At 38.1% G+C, this 23,901-nt stretch overlaps 1 protein-coding gene across 15 annotated transcripts in view; it reads left to right on the top strand.

The window, feature by feature from the left end:
- COL25A1 (collagen type XXV alpha 1 chain) overlaps positions 1–23,901 on the top strand; it is a 463,262-nt gene that overhangs the window by 427,125 nt on the left and 12,236 nt on the right. For 5 of the 15 annotated variants that reach the window (XM_032333109.1, XM_032333114.1, XM_032333113.1 and 2 more), the window contains 11 exons: positions 1,284–1,364; positions 2,424–2,486; positions 3,102–3,152; positions 5,237–5,263; positions 8,305–8,385; positions 10,914–10,949; positions 12,512–12,565; positions 17,674–17,727; positions 19,317–19,343; positions 20,238–20,291; positions 23,773–23,859. In XM_032333109.1, coding sequence (XP_032189000.1) covers positions 1,284–1,364; positions 2,424–2,486; positions 3,102–3,152; positions 5,237–5,263; positions 8,305–8,385; positions 10,914–10,949; positions 12,512–12,565; positions 17,674–17,727; positions 19,317–19,343; positions 20,238–20,291; positions 23,773–23,859 — 615 coding nt within the window. The remainder of the gene's footprint in view (positions 1–1,283; positions 1,365–2,423; positions 2,487–3,101; positions 3,153–5,236; positions 5,264–8,304; positions 8,386–10,913; positions 10,950–12,511; positions 12,566–17,673; positions 17,728–19,316; positions 19,344–20,237; positions 20,292–23,772; positions 23,860–23,901) is intronic. The other 10 variants (XM_032333117.1, XM_032333111.1, XM_032333115.1 and 7 more) reach the window with 9 other exon arrangements.

Below are 23,901 nucleotides of genomic sequence, written 5' to 3'. Positions count from 1 at the left end.
TATACAATAGTTGGGTTTGTTTTTTTTTTTCTATAGGCTTTTAAGTCCAATAGCAGAGATTGGCTGCCCTGCTACTCTCCATCATTAGATTCCTAAAACCAGCTAGGCGCTGATTAACCAGTAAGATCCATCTACCCATTCGGGCGCCTACCCACCCACCTACCTAGCAAGTGATTCTGAACTAAGTGCTATAGGTATAAGTCAAGAAAAGACATGTTCCTGTCCCTAAGTAGTTTGTAGTATGGAAAAGTTGAACAGGTTTGGGCAGCCAGGGAAGAACTATGATCATCCCTGCTCGAGAATGGGCCATGTGGTCCTATGGTAGTGAAGCTCCTTAGATAAAAATACTTAACTATATAAATTAACTTCAGTATTATTACAAAATTAAGATTTGCTAGCACTCAAAAAATACTTTTATTTATTTCCTCACTGTAAAAGAATAAAAATAACATCATGGATCACCTCATGGGGTGTTTGAGAATAAAATAAGAACATTGTGGAACAGTTGAAGTGTTTCTAAGCTTAGTTGAGCACTGGTGCCTAATGACTAGGCACCTAATGATTGGTGCCTATATTATTTACCTTTCTCTATATCGAACCCTTGAAATCGATGGTGACCAGAACTTCCACCTGCTTTTAAGAGGGGGAGGAGAGTATCGTGGGTAGAGATAGGAGAAATTTATCTGAACCTCTTGTTATTATAACATTAGTCCTTGTTCAAAATGTATATTGTACTGCTGAGAATTCAATCCCTTAAATTGTTTTCAGGACCAGTGGTATCAAATTAGCTGCCAGGAAAAAAATATAGAATCAGGAGAAATTATGTGAACACTTAAGTTCATGATTAAAGTAGTAGAATTTAACCCCTTTCATTACATGAGGAAATAGTATTGACTCAGTGTAGAAGGTAGCTTTAAGAAATAACTCTACCTTGGCGCCTGCGTGGCTCAGTGGGTTGAGCCGCTGCCTTCGGCTCAGGTCATGATCTCAGGGTACTGGGATCAAGGCCCGCATCGGGCTCTCTGCTCAGCGGGGAGCCTGCTTCCCTCTCTCTCTCTGCCTGCCTCTCTGTCTACTTGTGATCTCTCTCTGTCAAATAAATAAATAAAATCTTTAAAAAAAAAAAAAAAAGAAAAAAAGAAATAACTCTACCTAACAGTGAAAATCAGAATCCTCTCCGGATAGGACCACCCGCGCACAAAACTGATCTGGAATTCTGTTTGCCCTAGAATGTTACTATCAAGGGTTAATATGATTCTTACATGCAACCATATCATTTGTAGGGACTTAAAGGCTCAAAGGGAGACATGGGGGACCCAGGTATGCCAGGTGAAAAAGGAGGAATCGGACTTCCTGGATTACCGGTATGTTTATACTTTTTAGGGTGTGTTCATATCAAGATAAGTTAATCAGAAAAGAGTTATATAATTAGCTGCACTCTCATCTAGTGGTTAATATTACATTAAAAAGTAATATTTTTACTTTTACATATTTGAGGTATTGTTGGTTAAAGGCCACTAAAACAAGTTTTAAAGCATCTAACCAAATGAATTGTAAAATAAACTGTCATGTTTTCCTGAATTATTTTCATCAAAAGATAGTAAAATAAATACAGTTGACCACTTGAATTTGGTATGTGTAAAATGGTGGTAGCTTGTCATTTTAAAATAAACTGTAATGATAAAAAATTAACAAGCTAGGGGTGCCTGGGTGGCTCATTGGGATAAGCCTCTGCCTTCGACTCAGGCCATGATAGAGTCCCAGGATCGAGCCCCGCATTGGGCTCTCTGCTTGGCAGGAGCCTGCTTCCCTTCTCTCTCTGCCTGCCTCGCTGCCTACTTGTGATCTCTCTCTTTGTCAAATAAATAAATGAAATCTTAAAAAAAAAAAAAATTAACAAGCTAAAAAATATAAGACAATTTAGAAAGAAGTTACACTTGAAAGTGCTCTCTTTGTATGTGTGGAATGGTGTTTATGGTTTTACCCTACAATTTTTACTAAGAATTTGGAAGGCAAAATAGAAAAACATGTAGAAAATTTCACTGCCCTAGATCTACTTTAAAACAAGGAAGTGTATAAATAAATGTCAATGAAAACCAAGCTAAAAAACTGACCTTTGCTATTTAAAGTGAGCACTACCATAAAAAATATGACATTTATAATCTGGTATATTTAACAATGTATAAGTTTTAAGCTAGTTTTTATTTACTTTATATTTTATTTCACATATCACCCACAATCCTAGAGATTTGGAGAGGCTTGCTGTTTGAGACTAAAATGCAGGGGGATAAATCCTTCTTTTGTATGTGATGTGTATAATATTATAAAAATTGCAAAAGAATGGTGGGTCTGGGGAGAAAATTCAGATGTTTCTTACACTTTGGGAAAAGTTTACTGGCTCAACTCTCACTGGTTATTTGTAGGGTGCCAATGGAATGAAAGGAGAAAAAGGAGACTCCGGATTGCCAGGTCCTCAGGGTCCTTCTGTAAGTCCTTGGCGGTTGAACTTCTGAAACAGGCCTATTATTTGCCCAGTTCGACCTGTGCCAGATGGCTTATTAACAATAAAAAGACCGTGAACCTCTTAGTCTGTCAAACTGTAGAGAGTATATCTGTCGGCCTTGTATAATGAGAGACAAAGTATCTCAGAGATCTGAGGTAAAGGCAGCTTTTTAGGGAACCCTCTAATCCTAAGGAGAAAATTAATGATTTTCCCGTCAAGCTTTTGGGTAGAGATTTGTGAACACAGAACATACTTTTTTTTTTTTTCCTCCCGAGCTGTTGATACTCAGTGAAATAATTTGAGAGTTTAATAGTGGTTGTGGCATTATAGCATTTCTTGGTAAGCAGTTGTTGTCTTTTCATTTAATGTACTTTAAATTTATTCCCGCTTTTGTAAAACAACTGTATTTTTAGTGGTTTTTTTTTTTTTAGTTCTCATTAATGAATTTCTAAACATAAAGACTCAATTGCATCACTTCTTCTAGTATTGTTCCACAGCAGCTACTAATGGCCTTAGCAGAACCCCAGCCTAAGATTCAAGCCAAACTGCCTTATCTAAATGAAGTAACCAAATCCATGTTTATGTTTTGGACATACAGATCATAGGCCCACCAGGCCCACCAGGCCCCCATGGCCCACCAGGTCCCATGGTAAGCCTTTCTTCTCTTCAAAATGTAGTCCTTTATTTATAAGCACGCTACTAAGAAAAAAAAAAAACATGAACACATCCCTCAAAATAGCCAGTTTGTATTTTGTGCTACTCTCTGTGGAATGGACAGAAAATACAGCATGCATTGAGAGTTACTGACTTTATAGTGTTGTCTTTCACTATCCCAAACACATCTCTTGAGAAGAGATAGAGTAGCTTTGTGACAGGAAACTTGAAGATAGATTTAACAAGCTTTACTCCAACCTGCAGTATGAACATCAAAAAATCATCTTAACCAGCCAGTGTTTAGGCCATTAGTAGTATAACAAGTTTGATAATTGTAGCCATTCATGAATGTGTCTAACCAACTTTGGCTGAAATCCTTTAATGAGATGTTTAATAGGAACATTTATAAAATAATAAGGTAAAAATTGAAGCCCACTTCCACAGATGACATGTATTGTTGCTTGTTTCTCTTTTAATCTTTATGGTGCTCTGGTGGATCCACTGTTCACCACAACTATCCCTCAATGACCAATGAAGTCAATGGCCATGCCCTCATCGAACTCATGTCTGGTGCTGAAGGCAGCCATTAAACCAGTGTAATTCTTAAAATGTCCACTTAATGGCACTAGTGTTAAGGCTAGAACGTAGAATGTAGCATGCTTCAAATGCCTTTGACTGTGGCAGGACTCCCAACAAGTTAGGCAGGCTCCAAGGTCACATTCATCACTACGGTGTCTCAATAAACCCCATGTCTTCAGTCATACAGATTAAATAAACCATGGGTCACTCTTCCCTCCTATTGTGCTCTAAGAAAGAATGTCACTGAAATGATCTAAGCCTCAAAGCGCAGCTGTAGACCCAATCATCTATTTCTTACCAACTGCCATTTCCATTTCATACTGCAAAATAGTTATAATTAACCTTATTTTCTTAAAACTAAACAGTTCATTAAGAATTAAGCAAATCGCACACTTTGGGCTTTTTTAATACTCCCTCCATTTTATGTTAGAAAATTAAATTTTAAAATGCTATTTCCTGTTCATATAAACTTAATTAGCTTAAAGGGATTTTATACCATTACTAAAATAAGACTACTTGATAAAGTAGCAGCCATTTCCTGAAAATGCTTATCCATCACTAACCTAAAAGGAAAATATTTTTCTAAGTAGACATATGTAACAAATATTTGTATATTGCATGATAAAAATCTTTTTCACACTGTTGTATGATTTCACTGTTGGGTATTTAAATACTCCTCTCTCCGAAGAGTTCATTTAAATCACTTGAGAAGTTTAAAGCAATCCACAGTACAGTTTAGGTCATTTAGGTTAGAAATTAGTCTCTATAGTTAGATTTTCCACAAAATACAGGGGAAAAGCCCTGATTCATGTATGCATTATAACTTCTTTCCATTGGTAAACAACAGTTACGAGAGCCTTGAAGAATTCATCTTTGTAAGAACAAATGCATTCTAACTAATAATGCTTAGTGCATCTGTATTAGAATCCTTTCCTTAGTCTTAAATTGATTTTACTTAAATTGTTACAGGGTTCCAAACTTGACTGTCATCTCCTCATTCCTTCTTCTTTTAGATTCCTCTTGGGTCTACAGGACTCAATAATTCAAAGGTCTCCTATTCACTGGTACTTAAAATCTGGAACTTTTCTTTGGCAAATTTCTGTATTTTAAAACCCACCTCTATTCCATATAAACTTATAACGTGTTTCACATTTTTCCACCTAGATTTTATAAAAATGTGGATTTGAGAACTAGGAATAGTGTAGGTTCACAATACATTTAAAAAAAAAATTTTTTTTCCATCTAACCCTAGCAGATTTCTCCCTCCCTCTCACGGGTATTTAGCAGAAAGAATTGCTGTTAATGAATTTCCAATTACAGAACAATCCAAGAGCTAGAAGGAACTTTCACTAGGTATTAGCATCCACTGGCCTGCCTCTAGCTATAGCTCAAACAGGACGATTCTTGTTTTACATCTCTTTGGTTACTCTATACAATAATCACTTCTGCTAGGAAATAGTGAATCAATTCTTAATTAAAATCTGTGTTTTTCTTTTTCAGGGACCCCATGGACTTCCTGGACCAAAGGTAATCCAAAAAAATCCCTTGATTATTTGATTTCTGTTTCCTTGTTAATCATGGAGAAGCATGATGGAAGCATGTCTGTCCTGTCTTATTTATCTGTCAAGTAATGTTGATAATCTTTAAGCCTTTAAGTATCCAGATGTTTAAATCTCACAACGCAGAATGACTTACAACAAATTTAAGTGATATCACCTGGAGATGAACTATTCCTCATTTTGCCTTTTCCATGACACTGTATAGGTTCCTTAAGTTACTAATCATAATATACTCAAAATCAACCCTTTAGAAATGTACCTGATGAGATTCTCAGACTAGTCCAGATGCTCTTTCTTATGATGTCTCATTAGTTGCAGATTCAGATGTTACTGATACTCCTTGTTTGTCATATAACAGCACTGCAGCTAAATGCTTTGACTACCCAACATCTTAATTTTGTACTCCCCCAGAGATCACTGGTCTAGAATGGGGTGGGGCGTATCAGGTGTGCTCTAGTTAAGAAAAGATTACTCACTTACATATACTCTATACTCTGGATTAACAAGAGAACAATAGAGAATACCCCTCCTTGTCAGAATTAGTGTGGTTTTTGTTGGAAAGATGTTTTGCACTTGTTTGTTGCTTTTGTGTAGACCAAGAGGACATTTTGGAGGACTAAGAAGAGCCCTCAAAGAAAGGTTCCTTCCTTCACGGAGCCTATGTAATTAGTACCTATGTTCTAATTTCAGCTTTGCCACTGACAGTCTGTGTCACCTTAGGCAGACTACTTATCCTCTCTCTGTTCCTTCACTCACTCAACTAGGCAACTTTCCTCTTAGTGTTGTGATAATTTAACAAGGCATATTTGTAAGATACTTAGCAAAATATCTGATGCAATTGTCAATGAATACCCAGTAAATATCAGTCGTTAGTGTCTTCCAATTTGATGCTTTGTTCTAAATTTAAGCATTTAGGGGGGAGAAAGCATGAGGGAAGGTTTAAGCACTCTTGAAAGCTCCTCAGTAGTGAGTTGGTTCATTTAAATGGTGAGGGGTAGGGGAACACATAAATGCAAGAGCTAGAAATCAGAAAGCTTAGAGGCAGTCCACCCTCTCCTCTAGGGGCTCCTCCTGGTCCACCCAACTTTAGTAGTATAGAGGTATTGGTCTGAAATGAAACCTAAGTTTCATTTTTGGGGTTAGACAGGTGACTCACTCAAGAATGGAAAGAGTTCATGCCTCTTTATTCTTCTAGACCACCCTATTTTCTGGTAAGACCAGTGAGTGACAGTGTCTCGGAAGTATGGGTTATAGTTTGGGGTAAGGGCATTGTTTTCTGGGGGTCAGGAGAGAGACCCCATCTATCAGCTTTGGGGTCTTGGTAGTTATCTAAACCTCTCTGGGTCTCTTCCCACTCTGGACTAAATCAGTAGTTACTCTGGGCTTCTCCTTGGATTTCAAGGCACCACTTAAATCATAAATTTCACAAAATTATAAAGTTGAGAAGAATCTGTAGATTACCTGTGCTTATTCCTTGATTTTACAGATGATAAACTATGGGCCCATGAAATTTAGATTGTTTGCCCTGAGTTAGACTGCTAATTAAATGACTGATCTGGAACTAGAACTTAAGTCCAGAGTTGGAATTTGGTCTTTCTGTCTCTACCTTTGATTATGTATAAATTCACTTTTTTGGGTTAATGCCCACTCATGTCAATGTTTGATTCCTCACCACAGAATTCTGTGGCCTACCAAGGCAGCGCTGCCTAGTCATCATCCCATGACCTCTAGCTCAAAGTCCACATACACGCAAAGCCATCAATCTCAAGTAGAGACCAGTTAACTAAATCTGACTCCTAGAGCCTTGGCCTTAACCTCACATTGACTTGGGCTCTGGGACAGTCCCAGGATCACACTTTACCTACCACAGCACATTTGAACTTCCTATAGTTCAAACATCCTACCTTCCGAATCCCCAGAACCCAGTAGGTCATGCCAATGTGTTCATTACTTTGTGACCCCTTTGGAAGTTTAAACGCTAAGTGGGTCCTTGGACTCACTGTTTAACAAACATCACACTGACTTTCATCAATCAGACAAATGGAGAAAATACTTCCCAGGTTAGTAATTCCTACTGCTATGTAAGCACGTTCTCTCCCCACTCCCGCTCCTACCCAGTAAGACTCTATAGGGCATTGGAGACTGCATCTTCCTTTCACAAATCTTTCCAGATTTTTGTGATGAAATTAATGCCTTTACTTAAAAGTTGACAAGTGAGCAGGTCAGAACTCTTATTTCTAAAATGGTGCTGCTGAGAAAATAGTTATACTGTATTTTTACGTTTGTAAATATCAAAGTCAGGAGAAATTGTCACTCGCCATGACTTTTGTAATGTCACCTGAGGTTAAAATCCATCCTTCTTTAACTTTAACATTGGATAGACAAACAGTAAAACTACATGTAAGCACTGTGGTCTTCATATTCTCTTCTGGGATTGGCTATCAGTTGTCTATTCTGTGAATTAATCCATGTTGGGATCTGACTTGGCAATGTCAGTGAATGAGGACTCACTAAATGGCACTACTTCAAACATCAGCTGCTACATTTTTAGCTCATTCCCCAGGGCAAAATGCTTAAAGGCTTAAAATATCTGTATATAACACTGTCCTGCATATTCCAGTTTTTCATTCCAGCAGAGTAGGTTTTTCCTACTGAACTTCCTTCAGCATCCTCCACTCTGTCTTTGATTTGCTTGTTGAGAACAAGGTAGCATAACACCAGGTTCTCTGATGTAGAACTGAAAACTGTGGAACTCAGGAGTATGCATTTAGGTCAAAAGGAGTACACTTGCTCAGGAGTTTTGCTTTCTAGAATGTTATTTGTCAATTTCAGTTTATTAATTTTTTAAAATGTCTGAAATGAATTTTGGACGGATGCAAGACAAGTCTAGCTTGACTCTGCTGTTACCTAGAACTGGAATCTGCAACCATTTCGGAGACTGGCTCTCTTCTCTCAGCAGTTGAAACACCCATGATAGCAACCAAAATTGGCATTTGCTTTTGCATTTAGGGTGAACCAGGGTTAAATGGTGTTAAAGGATTGAAGGGTGAACCAGGTCAAAAGGGTGACAGAGGACCCCTTGGTCTTCCAGTAAGTAAAGAAAACTTTCCATTTCAGTGCAAATCTCAGACTTTTCTTTCTACCCTAAGTAACAACTCTGGTTTACTCAGTGACTATCTTACACTTGAGATTTCTGCGATTGGAAAATGTATTCTATTGGAGCAGAGCTCAGCCCCGTTTTGTTTGAGGACTGCTCTCGTGTCAGAGGAAGACCCCGTGACAAACGATGCTCTTAGTGTTCTGTCATTCAATTACATACATGCCAACCTTCCTCTTTAAAGATGGATGATTCTTCTCCCATCACCTTGCCCATCACCTTGCTTAAAAAAAAAGCATTGTGCTAATTATGTCATAATTTCTCCCAAATGTTTTAATAATTTAGTGCAGGTCAGAATCCTCCCTCAATTTTTTTTTCTCTTTTGATACCAAAAATTGTAGCCCTCTGTTGGGTGGCAGGTATGCAATTGGCCATTGCTGATGGTGTGAGGTCAGTGCTGTGGCTCCTTACATTAATCAATCATATCATAGTCTAAATGTTTTATGTTGTTTGTTTTGAAAATGCCCTCTTACATGGTTCTTTTGGCAACAGTGGACAGGATAGAAGAAGTATTTTGTAGTAGCTTCGAGACAATTTTTTTGAGATTTTTTTTTTTGAGATTTTTATTTTTAGTGAAAAGGGAATTTTCATCTTCCATGCATTTTATGCCAGTCTTCTTCTCACAACTAAAAGATTTTTAAAGATGATAGTGAAATATAAGGTTTTAGTTTCAGGGTATTAACATGCTGACTATTCAGTGAATGCAGATAAAAGTCAGTAAAGAACATTATAGATTATCTTATTAAAGTAGGACATAAAATTGGCAGAAAATAATTTATTCACGTATTTTAATAGATTAAAACATTTTGGTACTTGAAGTTCTGAAGTGTTCTAGATAGCCAGTACCTTACACAGATCTGGCACATAGTAGACATTCAAAATGTGCTCGTTTATGAATGAATGATACAAGATGTATTATTAGAGTATAGGTTCAATCACACCAATTAGACCATGGACTAGAGGCACAAAACCTCTATAATATATTAATTATATATAATTACATATGTAATATAATAATATATTAATTCTCTTATTCCAGGCAAATATGATGTTATACTATCAGTACAAAATTTTACCATCTCCCTATTTGTTTTTAAATGTTATAATAATGGTGACTCTGAACAAAGTATCAAAGGACAAAAGAAAGTTTGGATTTGTTTTATTAAACCCTCAATCTTATTTCTTTAAAGTTTGCCTTAATTTCAAATTTAGAGCTAGTGATAATTTCTATGCAGTAATTAGCCAAAAGCTCTACATATGTTAGCATTAAACAACAACACAGGTTTTTTTTTTAAATTTTAATCATTGCCAACTTAAGATGCATTTTGCAATTATAGTCTGACTCACAATAGAACTATATAGAAGAAACTGTAAAACTAAAAATATGCAAATATATATAGTATAGCATTTTTGGTAGAGTTTTCAGCTGGAATAGATTTTTTTCTTTCATTTTTTATTATTAACTGTATCTGAAGCATAAAATGGGAACCCAGTTCTTCAACCTTGCCAAGAGAATTTATAGGACTAGTGTATCATCTTTCTTAAATACTCCTTGATTTAATCAATATTTTTAAAGGACTATAAATCAGTATTTGAGTTTTGAGATACAAAAGACATATTCATAGAAGTAATTGTGCTTATTCTTGAAACAAGCATTGAAAATGTCATATTTTAATCATATACTATGATTAAAGGTAAAAAAAAAAAAAAAAGTATGCATTGCCTGAGAATAACATATTTTTAAAGTACCTCCCCTCCAGACTTTGATGCAATGATTTTTTTAACTGAATTGAGGAACAATTTTGTTTAGGACGGTTATTTTTTGTTTGGACCCATGAACTTTTTTCTAGTTTTTTCCTGTTCCTAGAAGTCCCTCTAGTGGTAATTAATGTGAACAAAGTAAGAAAACAATGAGAATTGTTCATGTAAAATCCAGTCATCTTGGCATGGTGAAGTTCTGCATTTGTTTTTCGTAAGTTCTGTTTTAACAAGAAAAACTGGAACCTTTTTATTCCTTTCGGAAACGCTAATTCTGATTGATTATTATAATGAGCCCTTTTTTAGAATATTGGCCATTATATTTTCTCGAAACCTGAAAAAGTTTATTATCAACAGTACAGTCCTTAGAAAATGTGTATCAAATGGAAATTAGCGGTATGTGAATGTTACCAGAAACTACTTTAAAGCCCTCTTTATAAACCTCATTATTTCTAAATAAGAATTTTTTGAATGGAAATGTCATGAAAATGCCATCATCTGTGGGGTGTTTATCGTCACGTGTTTTGTTTTGTTTTGTTTTTTTAAACTAACAATTTGTAGCAATGTGACAGTCATCCCAGACCCCCATGACTGTGTATGATGTTGTTTGAAGCGTTATATTTGTTCATCAGTACCTCATACTAATCTCTGTTCTTGTCCTTCGTGTTATACCCACCAACCCTGCTACCAACCACATACACAGGGAGCATCTGGCTTAGACGGAAAGCCAGGATCCCGGGTGAGTCAGTACCTCATCTTGCTCCAACCTGTTGCGTGGCTATGAATTTGTGCTTCGGGACAGACTCTTTTGCCCCAGGTACTCCCATCACGTGATGAGGGGATCACAGACTGGAGTGAAAGGAGAAAGTGTACAAAGATGTGGTACAAAAGGGAAAGGTGGGCAGAGCAGAGTCTGCAGCTCTGATCTACTCACAGCTTTTAAACTGCAGGACAGCCTTCGGAGGCCCAAGTTCCAGGCTGGAGAACTTGCTAGGTGGCAAGAATGACCAGTCTGATTAGCCTCACGGTCTTAGAATCCCAGACAAATTTTTCCAGAACTAATGGACATTTCCTATAGTTCCGTGGGCAGGCTCCTCTGAAGGGATCATAATAATGTGAATTCATTTGAACTTGTTCTTCCTTTTATGTTTCTGTCCATATTAAAAAGGTAACTTCTTCCTTGACGCTAACTTTCAAATCTCGGTTCATCAAAATGACCTGTTTTCTGTCATTTTGTCTCTTTTCTTTGGTTCTTAACTGCTCTGTCTCTTAAATTTCAGCCACAGATAATCAGTATTTAGAAGTCTTCTGAAGATGGAACTTCGAGTTCAGGCAGTAAGGAAAAGATCAGATAAGATGATGGGAATTTCCCAACATTAGAATGAGTCGAAGCTCTAAATGATTTCATATCGCAAAGCCCCAATAGAAGAAAAACAACAGTAGAACACAAATAAGAATACTATTTTATAAACCTGTGCTGGACTAGTTCCTACATTTGCAAATATTGCAACAAATTCTTTGCAAAGAGGTGCAGTCTTCCTGAAAATGAGCAAATTACTTGAAGTCCTTGCTACATGTCTAAGAATTAAAAAGAAATTCCAAGCTCTTCAATTCTAAAAACCTGCTTCAGGCAGTCATTGTTTTCACTGGACATAGTGTTCCTGTATCCATTCAGTCTGAGACAGAAACCCTAATCCTGAACCAAGAGGCCAGAGGGCAATTACGCCATTAAATCAGCCGGCTGCCGGCTTTGTGCCTTGTAAGCAGCCGCAGACCCTGGGAGAGTAACTCTTTTCCTCTAAGCCCCCCCCGCTGCTCCCCGCAGAGCCAAAGAAAGTTTGGTTTGAACAGTTCAACACTGTTCTCATTTATTTCATATTTTTTTCCCGTTGTGTAACTGTTCGAGCCTCTTTACCAGCTGAGAACAAGGCTTCGTGGCCCAGAAGCTTGGGGGTGACAGCGGGTGGAGAATGGACTTGGAGAAGGGGTAGGAGGGGGAACAACCCGTTTCTCTCCTGAAGATGTTCCGTGAGGTCAGGGAGGAAGTATATGATTAAATATGACTTCCAGCTTCTCGTGTGTGCCCTTCGTTGAAATATGCAGTTGTGTAACTCATCGTTTTTGCATGCGTTTCTTGAAAATCGCTGGCCTGAATCAGGCATAAAGCTCTTTGAAAGGAGACGAGTCATCTTACTGGCGTTCTAAAGCATCATTCACCCAGGAAAAGTCCAGGATGAGTTGTAACTGCTTTTCTTAGGGCCCTTCGGATATGATTCATATTATTTTTATCTTTTTTTTTAGGGTACAGATGGCCCTATGGGACCCCATGGCCCCGCAGGTCCCAAAGGAGAAAGAGTAAGTTGCTCCTGAGGTTATTGAACGGTGACCTAAAGAAAACCCAGTGTGGCTTTTCTGTGTTAGTTAACCTGAACTGTTCATTTCCCAGAAGAAATAAAGGACTGTCTAAAACATTAAATGAAAATACGCCATCTTAAGTCCTAATCAGAGTTCTCACACTGAGAGAACAACAGGGTATTTAAATAGAATGTGGCTGCCTTACTCAAAAATCATGCATACATCTACATAGCTCAAATAAATAGCTCAGACCATTCCTTCTTAACCCATAAGGAAGGTATTTTCATTTGGCCTTAATCCAGAAAGTTGAAGTCCATGGGGCTAAAATCTCCAGGACTTCATATTTTGTTGATAGTCTTTTATATAAAAGCTACTGTATCCATTCAGAGTAAGTTACAACCTTTTTTTTTTTTTAAAGGAAATTACCAAACCTAAGTATTCTTCTCCACAGTTACACGTGCTCCTTTATTTATTTATTTTTTTAAGCAAAAGAATAGGCTGCCTTTCTTTAGCCATAAGGAAATCATTTCAGTGCACTATAGAACAAAAACCTTTCACTAACCTCCCTATTGCTAGGCCCTGTTTCCATATCCTTGGGAGAAAAGAAAAGAAAAAAAAAAACCTTCAGAACGGAAGATGAATACCTACACCAAAAAATACATTGGAGCCTCAGCCGCGGGTCATCTGTCTGGAACTTTTCTCCCCTCCTTCTCTGTTTTTCTCCCACTTTTTCTTTTCTCCACTTTGAGAAACTTGGAAGTTTTTTCCATGTCTGAGCAGAATTGTGTCATCAATTTCCCCACCATCCAGGAGAGTCTGTAAAGAAAGTATCCTAAGAGGAAGGGCTTCGAAATGTTGGGATGATTCATTGTGCAGGCTGCGGTCTTTTAAAACGAGATAGAGTTTCTTCATTTGGGGGCAATTTGCTTAAAAAATAGAGGGCCACAGAGTGATTTCTTTGGCCTCCATCCCAATTCCCTAATTCGGTGTTCTATAAAATGAATTCATTCATTCAGTAAATATTTGTTACATTTTATGATCTAGAAAACACAGTGTACTCCTAGTGTGAAATGGAAGCACTCTCCTCCCATTTGTGTAGTCTGTTTTGCTAATTTGATGCCGTGAGTTGAGTACCACCATTAAAATCGATGTGTCATCCCATAACCTCTTACTAATACACTATATGGATTTACTCAGTACTGTAAAGGAAGCTGCTCTTTTCTCCGACCTAGCGGAGTTTACAATCTAAATGCAGCGGGAAGAAAATATCATCAAGAAATAGGCAGATAACGAGGCCAAAGTGAATCCAATAGTACAGACTATACCTACAACGATGAGGAAGTCTGGCTTTATCCAAGAATGCTTCTAGAAAGAGGCGAGTCCTCACAGAGTAATCACCGTAATCTGCAATTGTCTTATCTCTAAAATCAAACTGACTTATGAAGACCATCTTAATTAAAAATATTTGTAAGCGGAGAGCCTCATGCTGCTGACGCATTCAAGCATTGTATCAAGAGATCCAGCCCACGTACTAAAAATGGAGCAGCAAATCTCAAGTAGTCTTTTGGCAAGATGCCCTGGGAGCTCAAGAGGGTTTACCGTTTGGTAAATCAGCTGCTACTTCCGATAGCTCCCTGGTGTCACAAGAGTATCAGGTCTCGGCGCTGGGGCAGAATTAACCAGCAGACCAAATGAAATCGCTAAGAATTTTTGAAGACATAGTTCAAGTCAAATGGTGTGCAGTGTAAAGTGTTACAGTTGTATTTACTCAGCACGTTAACTATCTTAACCGGATCATGTGTCAGGACTCTCCAAGTGCTCCTCACCCAAAGTGCTACATGAGTGCAATTCTTGAAGTTAATTGACTGAGGTGCTATCTAGACTCTCCTGGAAAAGTTTGCAGTTTTAAGAGGGAGGAATCAGGAATGAATTCTGGAAGAATTCCTCCGTGTAGACGTGCAAATTAAAGAGCCTGAAAGAAATGAGATGGGCCTACAAGAAACCAGGTCTTCCACAGACAGTGTCATTCAGAAATGTCAAATATGTGAGTGACAGCGTGAGCCCTGTTGGTCTCCCTGCCTTGAGCTGATTTCTTCATCTGGCCTTGTAATGCTTAGGAGCTCTGTGAAGGGTGTTAAATTTGAGAGGTTCAAAGTTTTTAAGAATTATTTAATCCAGGAGAAGAATTGTAAATCCCTATTTCACTTTATATTTCATATTCAAATCAAAAGTTTTCAAGCTAGGACGATTAAGATACAATTGACTCTAAGTGACAGAATTGTATCTCAAAATGGCTTAAGCAAGTAGAGAAATTTGTTGTTTTATGTAACAAAATATTGAAAGGAGAGACTCTTGGCTTTGCTTCTGTTCCCTTTCCACAAGCTGGCTTGGTCTTCTGATCATAGGCAAGCTGTCACAGTCCCTACAAACCTTCCCTCCAGTGAGGCATCCGCAGAGAACCAAGAGACATCATCTCCTCCCGTGTCTCTTCCTTAGCAGCGAGCAAACCTTCCCCATCGCTTCCCCTCAGACTTCCCCAGCACTTCATTGGCCAGATTCAGAGCATGTGTCCGCTTCTGAAGCATTCACTGGCAAGTGCAATGGAATTGACATTACCTTAAAGCAGTTTTTTGGGTTGAGCATTTCTGTAAGAGGAGATCCAGCAGACAAATGTTTTACTGAGAGCTTAATTCAAACAAGCCATGGTATATGCATTTTAAAAACACAATAAACTGAGAGTACTCAGAGGAAGGAGAAGGGAATAGGTATATCAAAAAAAATCTGTGGAGATTTTTCCAAGTAGACCTACTCCAGGCAATGCGAACTTTCGTTTTAACCCCCAGCCCCTCCATACCACCCACTCGCTTGCATGTGAACACATATACACCATCACCATTTAAAAAATCATAAATAGGGGCATCTGGGTGGCTCAGCAGGATGAGCGTCTGACTCGGTTTCAGCGTTGTGAGATTGAGCCCCACCCTGGGCTCTGCGCTCAGCTTGGAACCTGCTTGAGATTCTTTCCCTCTTCCCTCCCCTCCCTCTGTGCATTCTCTCTCTCTCTTTAAAATAAGTAAACAGGGGTGCCTGGGTGGCTCAGTGGGTTAAGCCGCTGCCTTCGGCTCAGGTCGTGATCCCAGGGTCCTGAGATCAAGTCCCACATCGGGCTCTCTTCTCAGCAGGGAGCCTGCTTCCCTCTCTCTCTCTCTGCCTGCCTCTCCATCTACTTGTGATTTCTGTCAAGTGAATAAATAAAATCTTTAAAAAAAAAAAATAAAATAAGTAAACAAATAAAATCTTTAAAACATCATAAATCACACTGCCAGACACAACTGAAAGAAATCTAACTTGAATGGGTTGCCAAATCCTTTTCTTTAAAAACAAGACCTGTAATTGTATATTAATGACAATAGCTACTATTTATGGGACATATTATTTGGTGGCATACCATTTCATATTTTACAATCACATTTAGTCTTCAGAAAGATTCTTGTAGAATATGTATCATTATTCTTATTTAACAGCCAGTGAAACTCAGGCGCAGAAAGGTTAAGAAAGTTACCTAAGACCACAGAGTCAGAAAGTATCAAATTGGAATTCAAATTTAAATCTGTTTCATTTCAAAGCCTGGCCACATTACTGAATAGGATTGCTGATCTTTCAATATTAAACATAAAGTAATGGTGAGTAGAAGTTCAATGAGCTTTTATCATATTTCTTTTCAGTACTCTCCCCACATGATATGTACCTCTAGGTGACAATGCTGATTACTTCCACCAACCCCTAAGTTTAGAAAGAAGAATGTGAATAGTGACTTGAATTTTGCTCACACAGGAATCACACAGAGACACACAGCATAATACTTGGATCTCCACACACAGCTACCAGCAGAAGTTCACATTTTAGCCAGGGAAAAGATTTGCTAACCTTATAAACTTGAAGGGTGTGATAAAAGAAGGTAACATTTTCTTTTCAGCCACTCATATAAATATCTCCAATACTCCTGAAGTTAGCATGCTAAATCCTAACACACTCTTTAATTTGGGAGATGACAGCAGAAGAAAATGCAACTTGAAATGCAGAACATCTCTTTATTATAATTATTTCATATTCCTAGGATGACCTCCAGTCTCATGTTATTCTTTTTTTTTTTTTAAAGATTTTTATTTATTTATTTGACAGACAGAGATCAGAAGTAGGCAGAGAGGCAGGCAGAGAGAGAGAGGGGGAAGCAGGCTCCCTGCTGAGCAGAGAGCCCGATGCGGGGCTCGATCCCAGGACCCTGGGATCATGACCTGAGCCGAAGGCAGCGGCTTAACCCATTGAGCCACCCAGGCGCCCCTCATGTTATTGTTTATAAGCCTTCAAGATCATCATTATCACATATATTGTTAGAGCTGGGGCAAGAGTATTTAAATAGGCACGTGGAGAGCAAGGAATGAAAATAATATATACCTACCTTCTCAGGCATTTAGAAGAAAGCATACAAGTTTTTGAACTCTCTTTCAGAAAGGAAACAAAACATGTACCGGACTGTACTTTTTTGACTTGATTAATTCAACAAATATTTCCTGATTCACCGGACACTCATGTGATCCATATGGATGGGGGAGGGGGCCAAGAGAGGTCCTGGCCCTCAGTGTGCCTCTTCTAGTGAGCTCAATGGAGAATAAAACTCACCTGTGTCTCCTGGTATTGGAGGCTCTAAAGCAAAATACATCTCGGTAAAGGGCCAGGGCAGCCGAGGAAAATATTTGAGAGGAAAAAAAAAAAGACATTTTATTCTTCTATTTTAAAAATGTAGTAACTAAAAATAATGAGTGAAAATGTTCCCCACGAATGCCAAAGAAACCCAAGTACAGCACCCTAGAATGGTGCAACTTGGCTGCTGCATTCTTACTTGCTGCCCTTCTTTCAGAGCTAATTCGGTAAAATGTGCAAATATGGGTTCCTTTACCACAATGAGGACTGAGACCCCAGAAGAGCCTGCGTAGTCAGAATCTTAATAGACTGGTACCTCACAAGGAGGCTTTTATACACAGGACATTAGCGAAAGTGTGTGAATATAGGCATTTTATATGATTTGAACTTTATGGCTTTTATTTTAGGGTGAAAAAGGAGCTATGGGAGAACCCGGACCCAGAGGACCCTATGGTCTGCCTGTGAGTTCTGTCTCTGGTATCCACCATCTGCATGTGTAGATGACGTGACACCGGCACTGTTAACCCTTCCCCGGTGGGGCAGACTAATCCCGTTAGAGGAGCAAAGACCCATCCACTGACCCTCCACAACATCATGTCCTTCACCGGTCATAGTCACATCTATTTTCCCACTCACATACACACACACACACACACACACACACACACACACACACACACACTTCATGAGCTTGAGAGGATCATAGATTGTCCACAAGATAAACAGAACTAACCTGAAAGCAAGATTGTCCATAAGATAAACAGAATTAACCTGAAAGCAGGATCCCCACTGTCAGAAAACACCCTCCCTGTGTGGGCATGGAAGTTTTATTCCAGATGACTTTCTTCAGACTTTATCTGTTCTCACAGGTTACTTACTAACACTAATCTTGCTAATAGAAGTGATTTCTCACATTGATGTTTGCAATGACTTTGAGGTTTCTGACTTTTCTAACTTGCTGCAATGACACGACAGCTTTAGAATGTAGAATGTTGGTAGTGGCCTGTCTCCGGAAAGTCTCGGTTATACAATCTTCAGATTGAGAGTGCAGGCGTACTTCAGAACATTATCTTTGGGGTAATTATAAGTCATTCAATAGGGTAGGGTAAGACTATAATAGAAACATAGTGTATTAAGGTTTTTTAATCCCTATGCACCTACCACGTGTTTTATACCTGACAGTTTTCGTGAACCAAAGTAATAAACTTAAGCAAGGATTAGTGCTGGCTGAGAGAGGTTGATTTTGAAATAGATTTCAAAATCTGATTGTCAAAATTAAAGCAACTTCCCAGTGACTTTGGATGGATCCCTTGTGTGACATAATAAGACCATGGCCCCAATAATCTGCACCCTGGGGGTGAAATTATCAATCCTTGCACAATAGTCTGACTCCTTTGCGTCTGGGGATCATTTATTGACAAAGCTTACTTCAAAACTGTTTTTGAATTGTGACACACTCTCATGTGTTATGGTGAGTGCTGTGAAGTGTGCAAACCTGGCTATTCACAGACCTGTACCCCTGGGGCTAATAATACATTATATGTTAATTTAAAAAATTGTGACACACTCTCAATATTTATAGACAAGATACACATCTAGCCAAATTAAACTATATTTAACAAGAGTTTTCAATTTCTTTACTCATTTATGAGCCAAGTATTAATTGATCAAGTTGAAGCAGCATTGATTTGTATATTTTATTAGCGCCTCTATGTTTTTAAAATCAACTAAATGGTATTTATGCTTTCAATTTATTCCTGGATTGTCAGTTGGATGCCAAGCATTAAACTTCAGCAAAATAGCAGGCTGTGTAAGCTAATCTATAATAAAAAAATTTTTCATGATCCTTAACTCCAGCATTAACGGTCACTTCACTTGATTTGGTGAAAGAAATTTATATTACTAATCAATAGAGACTCTCTTTCCCATTTCTAAAGTAGTTGTTCTAATACTAGTAGTTGCATGTCCAGGCAGCCTTAAATAAAACAATAACAGTAACCTGTTCATGAAACTTAGGAACACTAATGTAGCTACTATGGTTCTTTGGCAGGGGAAAGATGGAGAGCCTGGTCTTGATGTAAGTAATACATGTACAATGAACATCGTCCTACTACAATAGATGTGGATGGTCTCCATCATCAGTAACAGCAAGAATACTTTTTTCTTTCTGGGCACATAGTTAAGCATACAGCGTATATTGCTGTGTGTGTAGATCGCAGTAGAAAATATACCACCAGTGTCTGCATGAGATAAACAGGAAAGCAAAACACATAATCAGTATAAAGTTAATAACCAACAGTTGATAATGGCACTTCAAAGTACTCTCCCCAAATTAGGGACACCTTGAACACCAGCAGTTGAACCACTTATTTAAAAATATGCATAAAATTGAAGTATCTTTCGCATGCCACCCTTCGGGAATGGTATAGTATGTTCATTCTCAAAGCTGCTGTGCAATATTTTTTTCTTTTAGCATGAAGAGTCTATATACTTTATGATAACATAATTCTATAAAAAATAGAGAATGTCAAAAACAAAGGCCTCTTGAAATGATCACTGTATTGTGTGAATATAATGGCAGCCTTATTATGTGACGAATGATAATAGCAAAGTAATAATAGTTAACTTTTTATTGAGCACCTGTTATGGGCAAGCATAAAATGCTGTGAGGTAAGTGATGTGCCCAAGCCCACATAAGTCAGTGTCCTTGCTTGGCTTCCAAGTAGGATCCCGATACACTTTCCACTACATAAACCGTAGGAGAAAAAGCAAGAAATGTGTTTCATATAGATAACTGAGATGTTACACAACTCTTACTCCTAAATGCTACTTTAACTAAGTTTTGAGAATCTTGGTCGTGCCATTTTTCTTCATATTGCGTTCAGGAGCATGGAATCTTCCGTTTTTCTTTCAATGTGATTTTACCACAGCTACATCAACCGATCTTTTTGGTTTGCTTTTGATCGTCTAGGGCTTCCCTGGTCCACGAGGCGAGAAGGGTGATGTGGGAGAAAAGGGAGAAAAGGTGACCTCTCCATCCTAGCATGTGCCTGTTGGATTTTTCTCATGCTGTGTGCTTTGCTGTTCAACCTATGCGATTCTTGCATGTATCTAATTGTTCTCCATCCTGTGCTCCAAAAACACAGTGATGCCTGTTCTTAAAAAACCAGGTCTTCACAGGTTACAGTGCTGGAAATAAGGGCACGGGCTAGCATAGAAGAATATTGCCAGGCTTACCTGGCACCAATTAGCTGAAAGATGTGATGTCCAGGGATTCTCAAAAGTGAAATAAAAAGGCATTTATTACATTAAAGTAAAATGAAATAGTGCAGATCTGCAAAGGTCTTCTGGCAGAGCTCATCTAACTGTAAAGCCAGCCTCTCATTTTCAGGCATGGCATTCCCAGCAGAGACATAGAAGATGTGTCCTGTATCCCAACTATTTGATCAGAAAACGGAGGGCAAGCAGTGTGACTGATAAACCCCAGTGAGTTTATCAGGGACTAGGACCTGCCACTTTCGATGCTGGAGATATTTTTAAATGAAGATATCCGTGTATTTTATGAGGCTGGTGTTCAGGTTCTGTCTCGGGACCACCGGCCACAGGTATATAGCAGCCAATGCCAGAAAAAAAAATTTTTTTTTTGTCTGAAAGCAAAATTTGGATTACGAATTTTCAAAATCATTTCTTCCTTTCCTCTCCCCTTCACCTGGGTCCTTGAAGACTCATTGTTTACATGAGACACAGCAAAAGAAGTAAAAGTGGCTGAAATTGGACCTTCCCACTTCAAATTGACACCAGTTCTGTTTCTCAGGTTCATTTATGCCCTCCTGCTGTACTTAAAACACAGTTTTCAAAACCTAAAAATTCCTTTTAACCGTGAAGTTAATTGCTGTTGAAAAGCAAGGCCAAATTAGAATTGTCAAAGAAAGAAGGGTATTAACCCTGCTGTGTGTTCCTTAGACTTTAGACATTACCTGGCTTCCCATTGGTAAAAGAGCTTCTGTCACCAGTTATGTAAAAACTGCTATCACTATCAACATCACTATCAACATCATCACGTTTATTGAACACTTACTACATGTTTCCCCAAAAGCTTTACATAAGCTAAGTCTTTTCATCCTCGTAGCCCCTCCCCACCCCCCACCGCCCCGAGATTGGTGCTGTTACTGTCCCCATTCCACAAAGAATGTGAAACATTAGAAAAGCCTTTTTATTCCAAATTATAAATTCTAACTGAAAAATACACGTGTTTTGATTTGAGACAAATTGTACATGTAAGCTATTAGCCCAAGGTGGGGGTGCTTTAAAGATTATAGACACTTATTTTATATTTTTTTAATGGGTTTTTAGGAGTCTATAATCTTATTCACTCAGAAGTATGTCACCATTATGGAGATGCTCATTTTAATGCTCTTTCAAACAAAGATGAAATTATCAGTATTATAACTGATGGAAAAACAAAGCTAAAAATTTAATCTTCAGAATAATGTTAATCACTCATACAAAAATATCTCCATATTTCAGATTCCATGATTAGAAGTTTTATATTTAGGAAAATTAGATCCAAATGTGAACACTTTATGTATATCATTCTTTGACATGGAAGATAAAAATTAACAAGAGCCCTCATGTGCTCATACGCACTAGGGCAAATGCTTTTGTATTGCATAGGGAACACTGACTGTTAGAAAATGAGGTTGGTTCATAATAACACTGATTCATTATTCTTCATATAATAGTGTCTGTTTTCCATAAAGCTTGAGGTCTGCTAACATATTACTGAAAAATGATTCCTATAACCTGAGTCAACATTCATATGACAACACTTTTCTGCAGAGTGACTAATTTCAGTTGATTTACCAAATAATGAATTGAATTCTAAATTATCAATACCCAACACACCTGTCTCACCTATGTGACGAATAGTCCACTGTCTCCTGGGAGAGAAGAGCTCACCCAAACAAGTTTAAATCAATTTTATGTCGTGACATTGAAGTTATTTGCCGAGAATGTTGACAGATCTTGCATGAGTGAGCAATTTAGTCCCGACCGCCCCTCCTCGCTTACTTCCTGTCACACCTGCTCTCATGTCACCCTGGATTCTCAGGTCTTCATCTTTGATCATGATTAATAAATCACACAGAATTTCTCTCTTTCCCCAGTATTCAAGAAACCCAAGTGTTTTTGATTCTGAGCCTTCTGATGCAATCTTTTTGGCACACAGGAGATAAATGAGGAGCTTTCACTCACACAGTCAGAATAAATGCGTTAATTTGGGTGCTTATCTCATATATATCTTATGTATATGTCTTTGAATATTCATGTTGTTTCGCTTCTGAAATTATTCACTTTTATTGTAACTGCCTTCCTGAGTGTGGAATGAATACCTAATTTAAATATGTATTGCACAGTATTTCGTATTCTGTACAGCACCAACTTCTTGTCTATAAATATGCAAAGATATTTATGTTAATAAGAAACAGCTGAGGTGCATTCCTTCCTTCTCCTCCTTTTGCCTCCTTTCCTTAATTCCTCCATTCCCATGATCCATGCAGATTTCCACAACCTTTACCTTGATTCCTAAATACTAATTTCCATGGCTACATTCCCACTATGTAATTATCCTGCCTATCTCATTTTTAGTGTTAGCTCAACTGAGTCCAAACTGCTTTTCCTCTCTTGAACAGAACTTTTTTTTTGGCTTTTGTTACATTGTGAGTAACCTGGAAACCCATTTACCATTGTGAACACCTGGCATGAAATCTGTAAGGGTGAATTAAAGAACATCCCTGGATTTATAAATAAGTCTATTTCTCCAACTGGCATTTCTGAGAAGTATTAGCACTTTTAAAATTTCTTTACCTGACTTACTAAAGAAAATATTTGCTTTTAGTTTCCTAAAAAATGTAAAAAAAAAAAAAAAAAACCCACAGAAGCATATTTCAATATACTGAATATTTTTTTTAATGAGAGCTACCAAAAATGTTATAAAATTGGATACATTTCCAAAAGATAGAAGCTGTTAATATTCTGTCCTTTTCATCTGGCTCAGCGTAGCTTTCATCTGTTACAGGGTTAGAAAAAAGTAAGCTGACAAAGTATTGAAAACTGGGTAAAGTATTCACTATTCTCTGGATTTGACCGACCACTGGCTGCCTCCCATACAGTTGGTATCCACGATCCTCACCAGATCTATGGAGGAAACAGCTCATTCGCCGAGACTGGGGAGGCTGGGTCTAAGTCAGCCCTCGATGTGTAGGCCTTTTCAATCTTTTTTCGTCCTGTTGAGCATCTTAAGTAAAATCCCACCTATCACTGTCCAGAAGCCACTGTCACTCTGAAAATCTAAGTTATCTTTTATAATATCATGCCTTACCTAAACCGGAAAACAGTGGTAAATGCCCTTCCAGACATTTATTGGCTAAACCATTTTTTTTTGAATCGCCATTATTCCCCCCGCCCCAAATAAAACCTGTCTTTTATTGAAACTCTTATGTCCACAGGGGGAAAAGGGAAAGAAAGGCAAAAAGGGGCCTAAAGGGGAGAAAGGAGAACAGGGTGCTCCTGGATTAGATGCACCTTGCCCGTTGGTATGTCTGACTCCTGGAACTGTCTCCAGATAGCGCGTGTGG

This window comes from Mustela erminea, chromosome 2 (genome assembly GCF_009829155.1).
Source record: "Mustela erminea isolate mMusErm1 chromosome 2, mMusErm1.Pri, whole genome shotgun sequence".
NCBI lineage: Eukaryota > Metazoa > Chordata > Mammalia > Carnivora > Mustelidae > Mustela > Mustela erminea.
This window is presented reverse-complemented; position numbering and strand designations above follow the sequence as displayed.